This window comes from Oncorhynchus mykiss, chromosome 28, assembly GCF_057628025.1.
Source record: "Oncorhynchus mykiss isolate SJ-2025 chromosome 28, ASM5762802v1, whole genome shotgun sequence".
Lineage (NCBI taxonomy): Eukaryota > Metazoa > Chordata > Actinopteri > Salmoniformes > Salmonidae > Oncorhynchus > Oncorhynchus mykiss.
Window position 1 is genome coordinate 13452174 of NC_143049.1, and position 22859 is coordinate 13475032.

Genomic DNA, 22859 nt, shown 5'->3' on the forward strand with positions numbered 1-22859 from the left:
GGAAATTGCTGTATTTTGTGTTTAATCAATATTTGTGTGATTTTATAGATCACTATAATCTGTTTTGCAGGGGTCTCAGCTGTTAACCTCTCTGGGATCGTTCGGGACGCTAGAGTCCCACCTCGCCAACAGCCAGTGAAAGTGCAGGGCACCAAATTCAAAACAACAGAAATCTCATAATAAAAATTCCTGAACCATACAAGTATTTTACACCATTTTAAAGATACACTTCTCGTTAATCCAACCACAGTGTCCGATTTCAAAAAGGCTTTTCGGCGAAAGCAGAACATGTCATTATGTTTGGTCAGCAACTAGTCACAGAAAGCATTCAGCCATTTTCTAACCAAAGAGAAGTGTCACAAAAAGCAGAAATATAGATAAAATTAATCACTAACCTTTGACGATCTTCATCAGATGACACTCCCAGGACTCAATGTTACACAATACATGTATGTTTTGTTCGATCAAGTTCATATTTATATCCAAAAACCTCAGTTTACATTGGCGCCATGTTCAGAAATGCCTCCAAAACATCCGGAGAAATTGCAGAGAGCCACATCAAATAACAGAAATACTCATCTTAAACTTTGATGAAGGATACATGTTTTACATAGAATTAAAGATAAACTTGTTCTTAATGCAACCGCTGTGTCAGATTTCAAAAAAGCTTCACGGCAAAAGCACAATATTCAATAATCTGAGAACAGCGTTCAGCCACAAAAGCAAGCCATACAGTTACCCGCCAAGTTGTTGAGTCAACAAAAGTCATAAATAGCATTATAAATCTTCACTTACCTTTGATCTTTGTCGGAATGCACTCCCAGGACTCCCACTTCCACAATAAATGTTTGTTTTCTTCGATTACATCCATATTTATGTCCAAATACCTCCGTTTAGTTCACTATTCCAAAGGCACAATGCGCGAGCGCAAAATCCAGACGAAAAGTCAAGAGTTCCATTACAGTTTGTAGAAACATGTCAAACGATGTTTTCAATCAACCCTTAGGGTATTTTTATAATAAATCTTCAATAATATTCCAACCGGACAATAGCGTATTCATTACAGAGGAAAAAGGAAGGAACGGCACGCTCGCGTGACTGCGCTGTAAACAACTGATTGGCCTCAGCCTAGTCCACTTGTTGAAACAGCTCTTATTCGACACCCTTCCGCAATAGAAGCCTCAAACAACTTTCTAAAGACTGTTGACATCTGCTGGAAGCCTTGGGAAGTGCATTCTGGCCCCATAGACACAGCATATTGGATAGGCAGTCACTTAAATGAAACTACAAACCTCAGATTTCCCACTTCCTGGTTGGATTTGTCTGATTTTCGCCTGCCATATGAGTTCTGTTATACTCACAGACATCATTCAAACCGTTTTAGAAACGTCAGTGTTTTCTATCCAATACTACTAATAATATACATATATTAGCATCTGGGACAGAGTAGCAGGCAGTTTACTCTGGGCACCTTATTCATCCAAGCTACTCAATACTGCCCCCCTGTCACCAAGAAGTTGTTGTTTTGAGATCCCATCTTGATGTTTGTTGTTGATTTGCAGGGGTCCCAGCTATGTTTGTGACAGTGTGGGCAAGTGTGAGAGCCACCTTGGCAGACACAGAGTAAGTATTGTGCTGTAATCTCAATTTGTCATCATTGATGTTGGCTCTGAACGCACAGTACTGTGCATTTGCCAGAATCGTTCATGGGAATGTGAGACAGAAACTTAGAACGTGTTCAAGAATCCCCTTAGGTTCATAGAATGTTTAAAGGCAGAGTGTACGTCTTCAATTTAATCGAAACCCCATTGCAGTATTTACACGGTAGTAACTGTTTCCACATGGTTATATAAAATCACAGAGTACACAAGGACCATGCGTAAAACATTGCTATGGCAGGTTGGATTGAATTCCAGCCAAGACTTTGGAGCCTAGGACCAGTCTGTAAGGGTTGCCAACTTCCCCATGTGTTGTTGTTACACTAGGATATACCGAAATAGATTAGTTCCTGAAAGCGATTAATTACACAATCATGCGTATCTATATTTGTTTTCCATAAATTCCCTGTTTATCACTTACAGGTGCTGGGACCTAAGTGCAGGCAATCTGAAGTGGATTGTACAAGTGCCCATTCTAACAGCAATAGTGGTAAGTAAACATGTCAATTGAAAATGTTAATTGGCATAATGGCATTTAACATTTTCAATTGACAGGTTTAACTATCACAATTACTGACCATTATTACCACTATCGGCTTTCTGAGAGAGTTAGTAGTTGAAATATTGGGCTTTGGTGTGCTACATTGTGTCATTGTGTCTGTTATCAAAGGTGAATTTTATGCTGTTCCTGAATATAATCCGAGTTCTGGCCACTAAACTTCGAGAGACAAATGCTGGCAGATGTGACACAAGACAGCAGTACAGGTAAGAAGTCATGCTCTGACTGTTCCTTCCTGCTTTATCATGACATGTCTGCCCAAGCCCAGCTCAGTTAACCCCTACCATTGTGTTGCTGAGTTTTCATAATGCTTCAGCAAATGTACATTACCCCAGGGGCGTTGGTAGACACAATGTAAGTAACCTAATGTACAGTGCATTCGGAAAGTATTCAGACCCATTTTGTTACGTTACAGGCTTCTTTCAAAATGTATACAATCGTTTTTTTTCCCTCGTCAACCTACACACAATACCCATCATGACGACCTGAAAACAGGTTTCTCTTAAGTTTTTGCAAATGTATTAAAAATATAAAACAAATGTAGCTCTAGGGGAATCCGGTTTCCGTTGATCACCCTTGAGATGTTTCTACAACTTGATTGGAGTCCACCTGTAGTAAATTCAATTGATTGAACATGATTTGGAAAGGCACATACCTGTCTATATAAGGTCCCAAAGTTGTCAGAGCAGAAACCAATCCATGAGGTTGAAGTAATTGTCCGTAGATGTCCGAGACAGGATTGTGTCAAGGCACAGATCTGGGGAAGGGAATAAAAAAATGTCTGCAACATTGAAGGTCCCCAAGAACACTGTGGCCTCCATCATTCTTAAATGGAAGAAGTTTGGAACCACCAAGACACTACCTAGAGCTGGCCGAACGGCCAAACTGAGCAATCTGGGCTGAAGGGCCTTGATCAGTGAGGTGACCAAGAACCCGATGGTCACTCTGATAGAGCTCCAAAGTTCCTCTATGGAGATGGGCTACACTTCCAGAAGGACAACCATTTCTGCAGCACTCTCCCAATCAGGCATTTTAGTTAGTGGCTAGGCGGAAGCCACTCCTCAGTAAAACACATGACACCTAAAGGACTCACAGACCATGAGAAACAAGATTCTCTGGTCTGATGAAACCTAGATTGAACTCTTTGGCCAGAATGCCAAGCGTCACGTCTGGAGGAAACCTGGCACCATCCTTATGGTGAAGCATGGTGGTGGGAGCATCATGCTGTGGGGATGTTTTTCAGAGACTAGTCAGGATCGAGGGAAAGATGAATGGAGCAAAGTACAGAGAGATCCTTGATGGAAACCTGCTCCAGAGTGCTCAGGACCTCAGACTGGGGTGAAGGTTCACTTTCCAACATGACAACAACCCTCAGGACACAGCCAAGACAACACAGGAGTTGCTTCATAACAAGTTTCTGAATGTCCTGGAGTGACCCAGCCAGAGCACAGACTTGAACCCGACCAAACATCTCTGAGGAGACCTGAAAATAGCTGTGCAGCGACGCTCCCCATCCAACCTGATAAAGCTTGAGAGGATCTGCAGAGAATAATGGGAGAAACTCCCGAAATACAGGCATGCCAAGCTTGTAGTGTCAGCAAAGTACTGAGTAAAGGGTCTGAATACTTACTTAAATGTGATATTTCTGGGGGGGGTTCATACATTTGAAAATAATTCTAAAAAACAGGTTTTGCTTTGACATTATGGGGTATTGTGTGTACATTGATAAATGTTTTTGTTTAACCATTTTAGAAAAAGGCTGTAACGTAACAAAATGTGGAAAAAGGCAAGGGGTCTGAATACTTTCCCGAATGCATTGTATATCCCTTTAACTGCCTTGAATTCCTACTGATCCTACAGCTATTGTACACAGCAATCATGTGCCTATGAACCAGTGCTATACTGTTAGCACTGTTAGCACTGCCTACAGGTTCATATGCCTCACCTAAAGCCTATTATTGTGGGAAGCTGCTATAGACCACCAAGTGCTAACAGTCAGTATCTGGATAACGTGTGAAATGCTTGATAATGTATGTGATATTATCTGGGTGATTTAAATATTGACTGGCTTTCATCAAGCTGCCCACTCAAGAAAAAGCTTCTTATCAGTCAACCTACCAGGGTAGTTACAAACAGCACAGGAATTAAATTGTCAACGTGTATTGATCACATTTTACTAATGCTGCAGAAATTTGCTTTAGAGCTGTATCCAAATCCATCGGCTGTAGGGATCACAATATAGTAGCCATATCTAGTTCCAAAGGCTGGGCCTAATATAGTGTATGAGGTTATACACAATGTTTTGTAATGATTCCTATGTTGTTGACATAAATAATACTTGTTGGTCTGTAAAAAGGAGCAACCCAGACGCTGCACTTGACACATGTATGAAATAGTTTTATTCTAGTTACTAATAAGCATGATGAGGAATTGAAAAATTGTATGTTTGAGAAGGATGAGGCAAAAGGAATGGCAAATAAGTCTAGCTGCACAACTGATTGGCAAACATACTTCAAACTGAGAAATCATGTGACTAAACTGAATAAAAAGAAGAAACTACACTATGAAAAAAATATAAATTATATCAAGAATGATAGTAACATTTTTTGGAGCTCCTTAAATTACATTTTGGGCAAAAAGGCAAACTCATCATTCAGTGAATCAGATGGCTCATTCGTCACGAAACACACTGATATTGATTATTATTAATGAATTGTGTTTCATTGGCAAGATTCGCATGGCATGCCAACATCAAACACTGACACTAAACATCCAAGTATAACTGATCAAATTATGAAAGACAAGCATTGTAATTTTGAATTCTGTAAAATGAGTGTGGAAGAGGTGAAAAAAGTATTGTCTGTCAACAATGACAAGCCACTGGGGCCTGAGAATGAATGGAAAATTACTGAGGATAACAGTGGACGATATTGCCACTCCCATTTGCCATATCTTCCATCTAAGCCTACTAGAAAGTATTTGCCCTTAGTCCTGGAGGGAAGCAAAATTTTATTCCGCTACCCAAGAATAGTAAAGCTCCCTTTACTGGCTCAAATAGCCAACCAATCAGCCTGTTAACAACCCTTAGTAAACTTTTGGGAAAAATGTTGTTTGACCAGATAGAATGCTATTTTACTGTAAACAAATTGACACTTTCAGCATGCTTATAGGGAAGGACAGTCAACATTCAGCACGGCACTTACACAAATGACTGATGGCTGTGAGAAATTTATGATAAAAAGATTGTGGGAGCTGTGTTAGACTTCACTGCGGCTTTTGATATTATCAATCATGGAAAAACATGTGTTATGGCTTTACACCCCCTGCTATATTGTGGATAAAGAATTACCTATCTAACAGAACACAGAGGGTGTTATTTAATGGAAGCCTATCCAACATAATGCAGGTAGAATCAGGAATTCCCCAGGGCAGCTATCTAGGCCCCTTACTTTTTTCAATCTTTACTAATGACATTCCACTGGATTTGAGTAAAGCCAGTGTGTCTATGTATACGGATGACTCCACACTATACACATCAGCTACTAAATGGCTTGTCAAACCTGTATCATAATATGTTGATACAATAGTAGCTAAAATGAGGAGAAGTCTGTCCATAATAAAGTGCTGCTCTGCCTTTTTAACAACACTATCAACAAGGCAGGTTCTATAGGCCCTAGTTTTGTCAAACCTGGACTACTGTTCAGTCGTATGGTAAGGTGCCATGAAAGGGTACTTAGAAAAATTTTAATTGGCTCAGAACAGGGCAGCATGTAAATCTCTCATGACTCAAATTGGAGGAGAAATTTACTTCATCACTACTTGTTTTTGTAAGAAGTGTTGACATGATGAATGGACCAAGATGTCTGTTTAAACTACGAGCTCACAGCTCGGATACCCATGCATACCTCACAAGACATGCCACCGGAGGTCTCTTCACAATCCCCAAGTCAAGAACAGACTATGGCAGGTGCACAGTACTACATGGAGCCATGGCTACATGGAACTCTATTCCACATCAGGTAACTAATGCAAGCGGTAGAATCAGATTTTAAAAAACGAATAAAAATACACTTTATGGAACAGCGGGAACTGTGAAAAGAGACACAGGCACAGACACATATACACATAAGACACACACTCTACACACACGTACACATGGATTTAGTATTGTAGATATGTGATAGTCACTGCCTGAGGGAACACACTTAATGTGTTGTGAAAAATGTTATGAAGTGTAATGGCATGTAATATTTTAAATTGTATATAACTGCCTTGATGTTGCTGGACTATAGGAAGAGTAGCTGCACCTAATGGGGATCCTTAATAAATACAAATACAAATGTATTCTGTGTTATCTCCAGCATGCTGATAGAAGTATTTCATCTTTATCACACCAAAACATGCCACCAACCATTGGGCACAAACTGGTTAAATCAATGTTGTTTCAGCGTAATTTGTCAACGTATTGTGACATGGAAAATACATTGGGTTTGCAAAAAGTCATCAATGTTGTTTTGAAGATGACATTTCAACCACAGGATTATGTCATCATGGTTACCATTATTCAAGCTAGACAAACCGTATGTTGAATTTATACATTTGAAACAACTTCAGATTTTCAACGTTATATCCATTATCAGAAAAAAAAACTACGTTTGGCGGCACCTCCTACTGGAGAGTTGATCTATCTACAGCTATCCCTTTGGTCTCCCATCCAGGACTTTAAAAAACTTAAAAAGATGAGGATGATTATTGAGAGATCATTTAATAACTAAATAGGTTCGCTGTTGCTATCAAAGTCATTCCAACAGGTATGTTTAATAGAGCACATTAATGAAACTATTTCAATTTAACCCAGGGTTCAACTAAAAATAGAGCATACATATAGTCCTAGGGCTGGCGTTAAGGCGACACTAGTGTCAAACGCACACGTTGGCAATTTCAACTTGTAAAAGCCAGAACTCTGCTATTTTACAAACCTGGTGCCAGGGTTGGTAATTTACCTGTCTTATATCAGCTTGCTTGCGCTGAGGTGAGAGGGGTGGAAATATGAGATGTGTGTCCTTAAAAATGTGCCAATTTCAAGCAGCGCTACTAGTGATATTTAAGACTCACCAAAAACTGGTCTAAGCGGTAATGTGATTGGTTATGGCATCGATTTTACCAGTGGAGGCGCACAGCTTAATCAGTGGCCTATAGCCAATGTTTTATTAAAATATCATAAACAACAGAACAGTCAACTGACATTCCCGTTTTTTTATTTTAATTGGACATAATTTTTGTCCATGCAAATTCTGTGAAAAGTTTGGACTCATTAGGCCTATGTTCAATGCCCATTCAATGAAAGGTGTCAGTGACTGTAGGAAGTCTGTTCAGGAAGATTAAGTTATTGCAATAGACTGCTTATTGTTTTTCCTTTATCATTTTGTTTTTAAAAAAGCATCTTGCACTTTTGTCTGTTTTCAACTGTCAACTCGCAGGAATTCTGATCGCTGTCCTTGGTGCTGAATCCGCTTGTATCCTAGACTATTTTCCAGTGTTTGTTTGTTTGTTTGTTTGTTTGTTTGTTTACCTTTGACGTGGCAAAGTCACTAACGGCGAGGGGAGGCTAATCTTATTCCAACGTTTGGGCAATGTCCAATTGTCTATGGCTCGAACATGCAGTGCATTTTCAAAATGCGAATGCAACGTGTGTAGATTAATATTTGCATGTTAAAACCAATAAAAACTTGATCGGCTAAATGTTTGTTATAACTAGGCCTATTGTAGGGTTACTGTATACTATTTAATGAACTATCTTGGATAGGACATCAATTCCGCCTGCCGAAGAGCCCTTAGGCCTACTTGTGCACACATTGCATTATGCTCATTGAATGAGAGATGCGATTTATTATATCATGCTTCTGACCCGATCCTATTTAGAAATATTGTTATTTGGCCTCCCGGGTGGCGCAGTGGTTAAGGGCGCTGTACTGCAGCGCCATCTGTGCCATCAGAGTCCCTGGGTTCACGCCCAGGCTCTGTCGTAACCGGCCGCGACCGGGAGGTCCGTGGGGCGATGCACAATTGGCCTAGCGTCGTCCGGGTTAGGGAGGGCTTGGTCGGTAGGGATGTCCTTGTCTCATCGCGCACCAGCGACTCCTGTGGCGGGCTGGGCGCAGTGCGCGCTAACCAAGGTTGCCAGGTGCACGGTGTTTCCTCCGACACATTGGGGCGGCTGGCTTCCGGGTTGGATGCGCGCTGTGTTAAGAAGCAGTGCGGCTTGGTTGGGTTGTGTATCGGATGACTTTCAACCTTTCATCTCTTCGAGCCCGTACAGGAGTTGTAGCGATGAGACAAGATAGTAGCTACTACAACAATTGGATACCACGAAATTGGGGAGAAAAAGGGGTAAAAAAATAATAATAAAAAAAAATCAGAAATATTGTTATTTAAAAAAATGGATGAATTGTTTTTCGTTTTAATTTGGTTAAAGACCAAACTAATTGTTTGTTTATGTTAAAGAACTCGAAGGCAATGCAATTGTCTATTTCTAGAGAAATGCAAACATTACATTTGGGAGCAGTATACTGGTGAGTGGACATTCCCACTTTCTCTTTATATTGGATCTTTGTCCAGCTCCTGTGAAATGTTTGCATGTGCGTAAAACCATCCATATTCTAAGTTGCCTTGTTTTTTGTATATGCCCAGTATAAGCAATTATGATGCCTGTAACTGTATTTAGACATTGCCTATTTAAGACAGGTTGTTGTTTCATTATTATTAGGATTTTATTATAATTATATACTGTATTTTTAGGCATTATCAATAGCTTGTTGAATTGAATTTAGCTTATTAACTACGTTTGGCATGTCCAGACCGCAATTTGCAGTATGCCTAGCCCCTATATCAGTGTGAATGCTATAGTCTATGTTTAACAATGTATTCTAATATTGAAGCAATGCAATTAGAAGAATGTGGACTGCAAACATGTTCAACATATTTAGCAAATATGAGGCAGGCTATTTAACAAACTAGGCTATAGCAGACTAATATTCTATTTGGAGTTAATGACGACACAATACATAAAAGACCGTAAATACACAAGTACACAAGCATCCACATATTAAGCCATGGACCACGTTCTGATTGGCTAGTGTGGTGTTAAGCCCCGACACAGCCACAACTTGTTTATTCATCAAATCCCAGCTCTTCCGCGCCACCGCCAGCTACTGCACCCCTAATTCCTGTTGTGAAATTAGCTAAAATATTTCTGACACACCCCTGAAGCTATAGCGCTACCGCCAGCGCGAAGATTCATCATTGCGTTAGGTTTGTTAAAATGGAGCCCCTAGGGTTTCAAGCTTTGGTTGATTTTCAAATGTAATATACAAGTTTATAATGAATATGTTGTATTCCCATCTCCATCTCAACCAAAAGTCAAAGATAAAGAATAGGACTACAGTAAATCAAATCAAACTTTATTTAAAGTGCATTTTAAGTTTTCTTCGATTTAGTCCTATTCTTTAACTTTGATCTTTGGTTGAGATGGAGAAGTGAATCCAACATATAAATTATTAATTTGAAGACGAACTGGATATTCAGAGTTCAGTGTGTCAAATCGGAGGGCATGTTGTCCGGTCCTCTGGCAGTCTCTATGGGAGTGCCACAGGGTTCAGTTCTCGGGCCGACTCTTTTCTCTGTATATATCAATGATGTTGCTCTTGCTGCGGGCGATTCCCTGATCCACCTCTACGCAGACGACACCATTCTGTATACTTCTGGCCCTTCCTTGGACACTGTGCTATCTAACCTCCAAACAAGCTTCAATGCCATACAACACTCCTTCCGTGGCCTCCAACTGCTCTTAAACGCTAGTAAAACCAAATGCATGCTTTTCAACCGTTCGCTGCCTGCCCCCGCAAGCCCGACTAGCGTCACCACCCTGGATGGTTCCGACCTAGAATATGTGGACATCTATAAGTACCTAGGTGTCTGGCTAGACTGTAAACTCTCCTTCCAGACTCATATCAAACATCTAAAATCAAATATAGAGTTGGCTTTCTATTCCGCAACAAAGCCTCCTTCACTCACGCCGCCAAACTTACCCTAGTAAAACTGACCATCCTACCGATCCTCGACTTCGGCGACGTCATCTACAAAATAGCTTCCAATACTCTACTCAGCAAACTGGATGCAGTTTATCACAGTGCCATCCGTTTTGTTACTGAAGCACCTTATACCACCCACCACTGCGACCTGTATGCTCTAGTCGGCTGGCCCTCGCTACATATTCGTCGCCAGACCCACTGGCTCCAGGTCATCTACAAGTCCATGCTAGGTAAAGCTCCGCCTTATCTCAGTTCACTGGTCACGATGGCAACACCCACCCGTAGCACGCGCTCCAGCAGGTGTATCTCACTGATCATCCCTAAAGCCAACACCTAATTTGGCCGCCTTTCCTTCCAGTTCTCTGCTGCCTGTGACTAGAACGAATTGCAAAAATCGCTGAAGTTGGAGACTTATCTCCCTCACCAACTTAAAACATCTGCTATTTGAGCAGCTGCAGCTGTACATAGTCCACCCAATTTACCTACCTCATCCCCATACTGTTTTTATTTATTTACTTTTCTGCTCTTTTGCACACCAGTATCTCTACCTGCACATGACCATCGGATAATTTATCACTCCAGTGTTAATCTGCTAAATTGTAGTTATTCGCCTACCTCCTCATGCCTTTTGCACACAATGTATATAGACTCTTTTTTTTCTACTGTGTTATTGACTTGTTTATTGTTTACTCCATGTGTAACTCTGTGTTGTCTGTTCACACTGCTATGCTTTATCTTGGCCAGGTCGCAGTTGTAAATGAGAACTTGTTCTCAACTAGCCTACCTGGTTAAATAAAGGTGAAATAAATACAAATAAAATATTGAATTTAGTTTGGTTGTCAATGCAACCAAATATCAACATTTGAAGGAAATGTACTGTGTCCTCTGCTTTTATAGTTCCATATGTGCCACTGACTTAGTCTGACTTTAATTCCAGTTTGTCTACAAATTTAAAATATGTCAGATTTACGTCTCCATCTCAACCAAATATCAAAGTTAATGAATTGGACTAAATAATATAAAATCAAACTTTAAATTGACTTTACATCAAGTTTAATTTGATTTTGTCATATACTTTACCTTAGATTTTTTGTTGATAGAAATGCATGGGGTCAATTTCACGCCATAAGTATTGAATTCAAAATAAAATACATTTTGAACATGAAAATAAAGATGAATGTAAACATATTTTTGAGGACGCCTGTCACCCATCCTAAAAAAATACGTTTACATTCTCAACTTTATTGTCATGTTCACGATTTATTTTATTTTGAATTCAATACATATGGCGTGAAATTGACCCCATGGAGATATAAATAGCCTGTTAACGTGTCAACAATACAATTATATGTTGAATTCACATTTCCAACTGAACCACAAATAAAAGATAAAGAACACGATTAAGCCAGTGGCTCAGATTAAACTAGCCAATCATTTAGATGCATCTCCTTTAAATGTTGATGTTTGATTGAGTTGTCAACCAAACACAGTTCAATACTACTTTTGTAATACTGTTTAAAGTATTCTTAGAAACTAATCGAACACTATTTATTACATTTTAAAATGGCCATATTTTGAGGTTACTGTCACTATATAAGTCTTCTTATGTAATCATAGAAAGTGTGTATGTTCAAGATAGCATGCAACGGTTGCAGGTCTGTGGAGATATTCACAATTGCTATAATAATCTGTGCAGAATCTCGAACAGCATTTATCACTGAGCCCTGTACTTTTAATGTTATCTCAGCTGCAGTCCAGGTCATTTGGTTGTGCTCTTAGATGAAACACATTGATTCATTAAGTTGTATAAATACAACATATCTGAACTGTGTTGTGCTTTGAAACGGTTGAAAGCTCAATGATAAAATATTTAGATGACAACTAAACCAAAAATCTTACATAGGTTTTTCCTTTGGAGTTTGTTTATGCATTTAGAAGGTTGAAAACCATAGTGATAACATGGTCATTCAACAAACTGCTGGATGTCTTTTTGAGTGGGCGAATAAAGGTTGACTCATTTGATCAACATCTCAACAAAATATTACCCAAATATCCACGTTGAAATGTCGTAGTGTGCCAAGTGGGGCAGTCATGTCGGTAGAAATGAATAATACAGTGAACATATCTATTATGATATAACATTTTATCTCCCCGTGACAACTGTCACACACAGTAAATGTCAAAATGAATCACTGCTATTATGCATTCTCTCCACAGGAAACTGTTGAAGTCTACTTTGGTCCTGATGCCACTGTTTGGCGTTCACTACATCGTGTTCATGGCCATGCCTTATACTGAGGTAACTGGAGTCCCCTGGCAGATACAGATGCACTACGAGATGCTCTTCAATTCATTCCAGGTACTGACTGGTCTCGAACCGCATGGATGAATGAACAAACAACCAAATGATGTTTTACTGCATGTGGGTTTAATCACAGGCAGCCAGCAATGGATCTGAAATGATGAGCTGCTGCAGTACTGTAAAAAGGAGATATATCAATCGGCCAAAGTCCACTATGGGGCACTGCATATGCTGTAGTGGTGTGCTACCCCTAGTTAAGTATTGAGTTGTGATGAAACTTTTATGAGTAAAATTAGAGAGAGCTGCGCAGCTCAGTGTTTTCAGAGTAGGCAGCTGGTGTCAGTGACTTGAACTGTCAATTGAGATTGCATGACATTTGTCTAAAATGCTCTGGATAGATGCTCAGGTCAACCTGTGTACTTTGAGTCATACGCAAACTTGTAATAATGGTTTATCTTCTTTCCAGGGATTCTTTGTGGCAATTATATATTGTTTCTGCAACGGGGAGGTAAGGACAACGTTGAACAATTTTATAAAGATTTATCTGTGAAAACGTCTTCAAGGAAATCCTAATAGATTATAGTATAGTATTTAAGACACTATGTAATCCTGATGTATAATATTATGCTCGTAATTAATTGCAGTCACAGCATGCACACAGTATGCACACAAAAAAACCTCAGGCTCAATTATTGTATGCAGGGATGTGCACAGACCTTTCATGGGGCATGTTCTCAAAATGAAAAAGGTATATTTACTTATGCAACACATTTACTCATCACACATTGTAAGCAAGTTAGTGACAGTGCCTCTTGAAGGCATGATTGACATTGGGAATAGAGGGCGATCAGCTGATTATTGATGTAAATATGCTAAAAAAAAAAGATTTATATCTTCAATGCTCTTAAATAATAACCTCATATTATAGCCTAATGTTCATTGTTATTTTAGTTTATGGTGGTTAACTAGAGTCTAGCCTACCTGTGTTTAGTGCTTCATTTGTTAATTTGGGGGGAACAAAAAGTGAGCGAGAGAGGGGGGTCACCTAGGGAGCTCTGAGGTACCGAAACGCATTTAAAAAAAATACATTGCGGCTATAATAAAGAATTGCATGCATATCATCACATTTGCGTAGTGGAATAGAGAAGTAGCCCAGAGTAGAGGTGCACACAGAAGTTGCACATATGGGGAACATTTTTAGTAGCCTAGGGTCAGAAAACAGTTTGCCTTTTTTATAAACGCATTTTCTGCAATTCCACATAATTTTACATGACTGTGGAGACTTTATCAGAATGATGTTTAATACCGCACAAATGATCAAAATGACAAGCTACTTTGACAGTGACTGACTGAGAGGCCTAGGTGTGTGGAGACCCACATTATGGTACAATAGGAGGAGGAAATTAGTCTTAAGAAAGCTTTCCAGTTTCACTGACTCACCCAATGACGTCTCTTGTAAACAATGTTCACTCAATAGGCCCATTTGGAAGTTGAAAGATTGCTCTTCTCTTTTCAGCAGGGGCCATTTGCTTTCCAACCTGTGTTTTCCCACAACTGTATTTGAAATATTGCGAAAGGCCTGTTTTGACTGCATGCTGTTCACTGACACATTTGCCATGTGTTCCCGACTGCCTTGTTATAGGGCTACACACAATCCACAGCTAGGCAATTTTTTGTTCCTCTGTGGCTAACTTATAGGCCTACTCATGGTGAAGAAGGCTATTGAGAAGTATTTAATTAATTTCTGAACAGACAGCAGTAATTCTATAACTTTGGCAAATTTATTTCAATTTATCGGGGGTGCTGCAACACCAGCACCCTTCCCGCGGCTATGATTCTATAAGGAAATACATTGTGAAGGGCTGCTGCCAACCAACCAGACAGATATCGATGATGTAAATCAAGGGTTAATCAAATGTTATGCAGTACTGTTTATATTTAAACTAGGTAGCTTACTACACACACACACTCAACCGGTGACCTGCATCACAAGCCATGCATGTTTGGATACCGGGCGCACGTGAGCTCCGTACAGGACAGGCCAACGGATGGGGGGTGGTGGGGTGCCGAGCTTGACCGTGTCTCGACGACTTGGGGGCAGTGGGTTCAGAACAACGACGACTAAAACTGTATTTAAAAAACGTTAGACCACCACCCAAAAGGGTACTTGACTAGTGGGAGAGCAAAGGGGAAAATGCTCGGCCACAGGTAGACACATATCTGTGCACGTGCCTGATTAAATTCCACTGTCGGGTTTAGATGTACTTAGTGACAATCTTATTTCTATCCATCTTCCTTTAGGTCCAGGCAGAAATGAAGAAAACCTGGAGCAGGAGGACACTAGCGCTGGACTTTAAACGTAAAGCCCGTAGTGGCAGTAACACGTATAGTTATGGACCTATGGTGTCTCACACCAGTGTAACCAACGTCACTGCCCGGGGGCCCCTGGCCCTCCATCTCACTACGCGCCTCGGGGCCCCAGTCACTGTCAACGGGCACCGGAACCTCCCGGGGTATGTGAAGAACGGTTCCGTCTCCGAGCACTCTATCCCTTCCTCGGGACAGGAGTTACACATTCCCGAGGAGGAGCAGCTATCCAATAACACGCCACCGCATTCTGTTGAGGAGGAGAAACCCTCGCCTGTGGTGGAGGAGGAGCGAGAGACCGTTATGTGACGTTCATGTGACCTCTAGTGAAAGACAGTCATGTCAATAGCCCCTCCGTTGTGAGGACGATCTCTGTAGGAATGAGTCATGGAACATAGCACCAGTCATTATTCTCAGGATGTTACACAGTAGGAGGATGGCTGCCTTTTGTCGACACTGCCAGTTTTTCTCCTGTGAATCGAGCCAGAATATTAGTGGGTGGATAAGGACTGGAGGACAAAGGCTCAAGGCTAAAAGGGTACCTCAGTGTTTGAGGTGAGCCACCAACGCAGACAATCACCTTCTGTACTGTAGCAAACACCGCCGCTCTTTCTGAGACTATTTCCACCTGCCATACGGACAAGAATTCATGTTTGTTTTGTTTTATTTCAATGAGTTGCAGCAGGTACTTTACATTTGATGAAAACCAACTTGCAGATTTTTAGCTTTTTCACATTCTAAATCTATTCTAAAACGTGTGGATCGTGAATGGTCTGTGACTGGACAGTAGGCTAATGTGTCTGTCTGAAACCTACAGCGGTGATAGTCCACAGGTCCTGTGGTTGAAGGTGTCTAACAGCATATGTAGGTCCTCATTCTGGCAGGAGCATGTTAGCTGATGTTAGTGTAGCGGATGGATAAGTTAGCATACAGCTCACTAGCTTACATCTGTTACGTTAGGAACTCCTAGTGATACGAGGAAATGCCTGGCTGCAGTTGCCTCTGCCCGCATGGTTGGGGAGATCTCACTACATTTCGATTGGTTTGAAATATGGATGTCAATTCAGAAAACCTAACCCACTTTGATGTAAAAGGGAATCAAACTCAGGTACTCCAAACCCACCATTCTAGTGCATCACTTTGAGCTAGTGTGTACTGTAGTTTCAGAGGTGTGCTGGCTTCTAGTGTTGGTTTATATGGAGGAAGGCCAATGGAAGGCTTTTCTCCATGATTATCAACTTTTTGTACAGTTTTTATTTTTGCTATTTAAAAGATACTATCCTGATATTCAACAGTGTAATGACTATGGGAGGTTATGTTGTTTCCATGATGTGCTGATGATTATATTCTTCAATGATAATATTCTGTTTCACAATATATAATGCCACAAAAGTAACCGAAACATATCAATGGAGTGGGAGAGAGGATAAAAAAAAAGAAGCTTTTATATACTGTGCAGTGCCTTCTGAAAGTATTCATACCCCTTGACTTATTCCACATTTTGTTGTGTTACAGCCAAAATTTAAAATGGATTAGATAAATACAAAATCTTACCCATCTACACAATATACTCCTTATTGACAAATTGAAAACAAGTTTTTAGACATTTTTGCAGATTTATTGAAAATGAAATACGTAATTTACAGCGATTACAGCTGTGAGTCTTTCTGGAGCTTTCTCTTAAGGGCTTTGCACACCTGGATTGTACAATATTTGCCAATTATTCTTTTAAAAATGATTCAAGCTCTGTCAAATGTATTGTTGATCGTTGCAACACAACCATTTTCATGTCTTGCCATAGATTTTCAAGCAGATTTAAGTCAAAACTGTAACTCGGCCACCCAGGAACATTCATTGTCTTGGTAAGCAATTCCAGTTCAGATTTGGCCTTGTGTTTTAGGTTATTGTCCTGCTGAAAGGTGAATTAATCTCTGTGTCTGGTGGAAAGCAGACTGAACCAGGTTTACCTCTCAGACTTTGCCTGTGCTTAGCTCTATTCCATTTCTTTTATATCCTGAAAAACTCCCCAGTCCTTAACGATTACAAGCATACCCATAACATGATGCAGCCACCAGTATGCTTAAAAATATGGAGAGCGGTACTCAGTGATGTGTTGTGTTGGATTTGCCCCAAACATAACACTTTGTATTTAGGACAGAAAGTGAATTTATTTTTTTGCATTATTACTTGAGTGCCTTGTTGCAAACAGGAAAGCATGTTTTGGAATATTGTTTGTTCTGTAAAGGCTTCCTTCATTTCACTCTGTCATTTAGGTTAGTATTGTGGAGTAACTACAATGTTGTTGATCCATCCTCAGTTTTCTCCTATCACAGCCATTAATCTCTAACTGTTTTAAAGTCACCTTTGGCCTCAAGGTGAAATCCCTGAGCATTTTTCTTCTTATCCGGCAACTGAGTTAGGAAGGGCGCCTGTATCTTTGTAGTGACTGGGTGCATGGATACACCATATAAAGTGTAATATTAATTTATATATTAATATTAACTTCACCATGCTCATAGGGATATTCAACGTGTTTTTTTTTTTTTTACCCATCTACCAGTAATTTGTAAACATTTCTAAAAACATAAATCCACTTTGATGTTATGGGGTATTATGTGTACGCCAGTGACAAAATAAAAATCTACATTTAATCCATTTTTAAATTCAGGTTGTAACACAACAAAGTGTGGAAAAGGTCAAAGGGTATGAATACTTTCTGACGGCACTGTAATTGCAGCAAACTACTTTTCTTAAAGTTTTCAAAGGGAGGCACCCTCTCCAAAACTCAGGGTTGCAGTAAACGGTTACATTTTCGAAAATAAAATGTTATTTAAATGAGGAATTCTCCAATTTCACAGGAAAATTCCAAGGGAGACTTCCAAAGGAGACTCGTGAAGAGACGGTATGAAGGAACACCAGAACGAAATAGCACACAACGGTTATGTTTTATATGGTCAAGTGTTATGCTGCTCTTTTTGTATATACAGTATGTATGCATTTGCATAAGAAGTCACAATGTTTACAATGATAATAAAAATCCATTCTAGTTGTGAGCTAAAATAGCATCAAGGGTCATGGAAATGTATTCTCAATATAATTTGATGTTTGTACAGACTGTTCAAACATGTAAGGGACGTTTTGATGTTTGAAATATGTTATATTGTGTATATAGTCGTATATGTATAGAAACTGGAGGATATACTGTAGGTGAGGGACAATACTCTATGTATCAGGACTGTTAAAATGAGATTTCAGTAGAATGCCTAACACAAGTATTGACAGAACATTAGACATAATTATTTGATTCAAGAACTAAATTGCACTTTGATCCTATAGTTTCCTCTCCCACCACTGTATATCCACATTTCTACACTCAAGAAACGTTTGTGAAAATATGTCTAGCTACACTTTATAAATATATATATATATACTGTATATTTATTATTTGTATTTTTTTTTTCTCTCTCTGCATTATGAAGGGCCCGTAAGTAAGCATTTCACTGTTAGTCTAAACGTGTTGTTTACAAAGCATGTGGCAAATCAAATTTGATTTTGATTTAAAATACCCCAGCTTTACAAGTTCAGTTCCATCACACAGCAATTTGTTTTCCAGCCAATGTTCTCAGAGGGAATTGAAGGGTTAAAATAATTTGTTTGTTTGTTAGCTAGTTTGTCACAGAACCAGTATTTGTGTCTTTACACTCTGTAAAAGTAGCCTTGTCCTATACTGTAGCTATACTGTGCTGTAGCCAATGCTTCCGTCATTGTCATGCCTTATGTTTGGCATAAAAATAAACAAACACACAGAGGAGTTTACTAAAGCACAAACAGACTGGAGCACCAGGCTATGTGTAAAGTGTCACAGTTCCAATACTTTATGTGTCAACCTTATCTGTCCCAATAGTTAATGTACAGTATGATTAATTCCTATCCATCCCAATATTTCAACGTTGTTTCAAGGGTTGACTTAACATAGTAAACGTACACTTGTGTTCCTCCATTTTAGTATGATATGTATTTATTAGGAGAACCCTTTTGGAAAACCTTTTTTGGTTCCAGGTAGAACCCTTTTCACAGAGGGTTCTACCACATGGAACTCAAAATGGTTCTACCTGGAACCAAAAAGGGTTCTCCTATGGGGACAGCCGAATAACCCTTTTTTTTTTGTAGTTGCAAAGTTACTAATTGGCTAAAATGCGAAAGTTGTCTGTGATGTGATTGGAACACGCAACCTTTGGGTCGCAAGATGTTTGCATTATACTCCCACATCTTTCCCTTTCATTTTTAGAGTAACACATTTACGTTTACTATGTTACTTCTAGTCTGAGCGGCCAGGCTATATGCGGCCAGGCATATAAGGTTCAAACCTTCCCTCCAAATGTACATTTCATTCCTAATCTTTGTGGTTTCCTATTTATTGTCATGGTCTTATATGGTTAGGGCACATTACCTTTTAAACCAGCTAAATATAGAGCTAAATATAGGAACATAGTTCATTTTCTGTCTTACACAGTTCTGTTGCGTGATATACAGTTGAAGTCGGAAGTTTACATAAACCTCAGCCGAATACATTTATACTCAGTTTTTCACAATTCCTGACATTTAATCCTAGTAAAAATTCCCTGTCTTAGGTCAGTTAGGATCACCACTTTATTTTAATGTGAAATGTCCGAATAATAGTAGAGAGAATGATTTATTTATTTCATCACATTCCCAGTGAGTCAGAAGTTTACATGCACTCAATTAGTATTTGGTAGCATTGCCTTTAAATTGTTTAACTTGGGTCAAACGTTTCGCCTGACAACGCTGGTGTAACTGAGTCAGGTTTGTAGGCCTCCTTGCTTGTACATGCTTTTTCAGTTGCGACCAAGCTTTAACTTCCTGACTGATGTCTTGAGATGTTGCTTCAATATATCCACATAATTTTCCATCCTCATGATGCTATCTATTTTGTGAAGTGCACCAGTCCCTCCTGCAGCAAAGCACCCCCACAACATGATGCTGCCACCCCCGTGCTTCACGGTTGGGATGGTGTTCTTTGGCAAGCCTCCCCCTTTTTCCTCCAAACATAACGATGGTCATTATGGCCAAACAGTTCTATTTTTGTTTCATCAGACCAGAGGACATTTCTCCAAAAAGTACGATCTTTGTCCCCATGTGCAGTTGCAAACCGTAGTCTGTCTTTTTTTATCTCGGTTTTGGAACAGTGGCTTCTTCCTTGATGAGCAGCCTTTCAGGTTATGTCAATATAGGACTCATTTTACTGTGGATATAGATACTTTTGTACCTGTTTCCTCCAGCATCTTCACAAGATTGATTTGCACTTTTCACACCAAAGTACATTCATCTCTAGGAGACAGAACACATCTCCTTCCTGAGCGGTATGACAGCTGCGTGGTCCCATGGTGTTTATACTTGCGTACTATTGTTTGTACAGATGAACGTGGTACCTTCGGGCGTTTGGAATTTGCTCCCAAGGATGAACCAGACTTGTGGAGGTCTACACATTTTTTTCTGAGGTCTTGGCTGATTTTCTTTGGATTTTCCCATGATGTCAAGCAAAGAGGCACTGAGTTTGAAGGTATATCCACAATTGACTCAAATTATGTCAATTAGCCTATCAGAAGCATCTAAAGCTATGACATCATTTTCTGGAATTTTCCAAGCTGTTTAAAGGCACAGTCAACTTAGTGCATGTAATCTTCTGACCCACTAGAATTGTGATACAGTGAAATAATATGTCTGTAAACAATTGTTGCAAAATTACTTGTGTCATGCACGAAGTAGATGTCCAAACTGACTTGCCAAAACTATAGTTTGTGAACAAGAAATGTGTGGAGTGGTTGAAAAATGAGTTTCAATGACGCCAACGTAAGTGTATGTAAACTTCCGACTTCAACTGTACATGTAAGCGTGATATAAGGATACTATTAGAGATCGTGTTACCAAAAGATGCCATCTACGCCAACAAGGAAAATAAAAATAAAGTTGAATATCCACATTTTCTTATACAGTGGTTATCTTACACCCACCTACAGCCAACGAACATGCCACTAGTAAATAAGCTTGGTAGTATTGTGTATAGTAGATACGCTAGTCTGGCCTTTAACTGTCCTTGTTTGATTAGGAGGGGGCGACACTAGAACCAGTGTTGATGGGAAAATATCATTTCAAACAAACATTTGTAGATTTATGCGCACTTTAATACCCTATTCCATTTCATATTGATTGTATCATGTAAATTGATTGTGTTTTTGAATTTGATATGTAAAAAGGCCATTACTTTACAGAGATAGTGTACACTTTTTTTATTTTATTTTTTACCTCTCATGGAAGTATATAAAATCACCTATGATATTTTCGTTGTTTTTTTATTTATCTCATAGTGCAACTGTATCTGTCCTCAGAGAGATAGGAGTTGGTATTTTGTGTTAATAGTCTGCTGTATATGCCATGTGTGGAGAGGGTGTGACTGTTTTGTTTGAAATAGGACACCATACCTGGTTGATTTCGTGTCGGTTGTGTGAAGTCAATGTTGTAAATGTAAACGTGGGTTTAAGAGGGAAATGTTTTTCAGTCTTGATGTTCATCATTGTATTGTGAATAAGACATTAAAATGTACAATTCTATTTAAGTGTCCATTGAATTTGCACCATGAATCCAATCCCATACTAATTATGTCCTTGTTGATCATGAACAATGTAAGTAGATACAGTTTAACCCTTGTGTAGCCTTAACATTCTGTATACTCCCCTTGTCCTAAGGGTCAAAAATGACCCGCCTTCACTAAACCCCTAAAATAAAGCAGCTTCATTGAATTTTAAACCCCAAATCTATTATGCATGAAGAAACAACCTGCCATTCATCACAAACTTTGTGATGCAGAAAGACTGCATTTAATCAGTGGACACCACTCGTTTTTTTTTACAACACACCTTTTCATAATTGTATTCTTTAATAAAGTAAAGGTTATTATTATTATTGCTAAATGTACTGCGTAGGAGTAAACATATTTTTTTGCAGCAAGAGATAGCACTTGTGTAGCCTAAGAAAGTAGAAGAAATGTGCAGAAAGTAGTTTTGAATGCATTTTATTGAAGGGAAACTAAGTAACATTTTTGGCAACATAGTGATATATTATTATATACTGTACAATGAGGAATTCAACTACAAAATGCTAGTCTTCTCCATTTTTTTAACCATTTCCCACAGCCACAAGGTGTATAAACAACAATAAATAAGAATAAAACAAGATAATAGATACATAACAAAAATGTGAATGACATAAATCAATCAACTCTAATTAGCACATGTAGGACAGCATGCAAGTGTGTGTGCATGGACTTTGCAGATGTATTTCTCACATGTGCCTCACACAGTATTTGTTTTGGGGGGCAGAATTGGCATCTCCTCTTCCTGCCTGCCCCAGCTGCAGCCTCAGGTGGATCAGGACAAGATTCAGCTCCCTGAACAACTTCCACAAGCGCTGCAGAGGCTGCTGTGCGGGGCAGGCGCTCCCGTCTTTGAATGTGTGGGGTTACAAGTGCCTTTCCCAGCTGCTCCAGGAGCACCCTCCTCTTGTTCTGCTTATCAGGCATCCAGGTATGGTTGATCTTGTTCCATATCACAAAGGCATTGTATGAGGACACATCAATGATGTTATGGAAGATGACCAGGGGCCAGCTGGCAGTCATCCTCCTGCAGCTGTAAGTTCCAATCACCTTGTCCAGGTTGTCCACGCCTCCTTTGTTGTGGTTGTAGTCCAGGATGATGGCTGGCTTCCTGACCTCACGATCACTGATATCAGCCGTTTTGTGCTGTGTTCAGAAGGACCACGTTCTTGTTCCTCTTTGGAAGGTAAGAAACTAGAGTGGTGGTGGGGGT

The 22859-nt window shown here is 39.5% G+C and overlaps 1 protein-coding gene across 1 annotated transcript in view; it reads left to right on the forward strand.

The window, feature by feature from the left end:
* The window catches only part of pth1r (parathyroid hormone 1 receptor), an 86691-nt gene extending 70130 nt beyond the window's left edge, over window positions 1–16561 (forward strand). The window contains exons 8-13 of the mRNA XM_021589162.3: window positions 1563–1623; window positions 2082–2148; window positions 2329–2423; window positions 12525–12666; window positions 13076–13117; window positions 14911–16561. Of these exons, the coding sequence (XP_021444837.3) occupies window positions 1563–1623; window positions 2082–2148; window positions 2329–2423; window positions 12525–12666; window positions 13076–13117; window positions 14911–15285 (782 nt within the window). The 3' untranslated portion in view covers window positions 15286–16561. The remainder of the gene's footprint in view (window positions 1–1562; window positions 1624–2081; window positions 2149–2328; window positions 2424–12524; window positions 12667–13075; window positions 13118–14910) is intronic.
* The last annotated feature ends 6298 nt before the right edge of the window (window positions 16562–22859 follow it).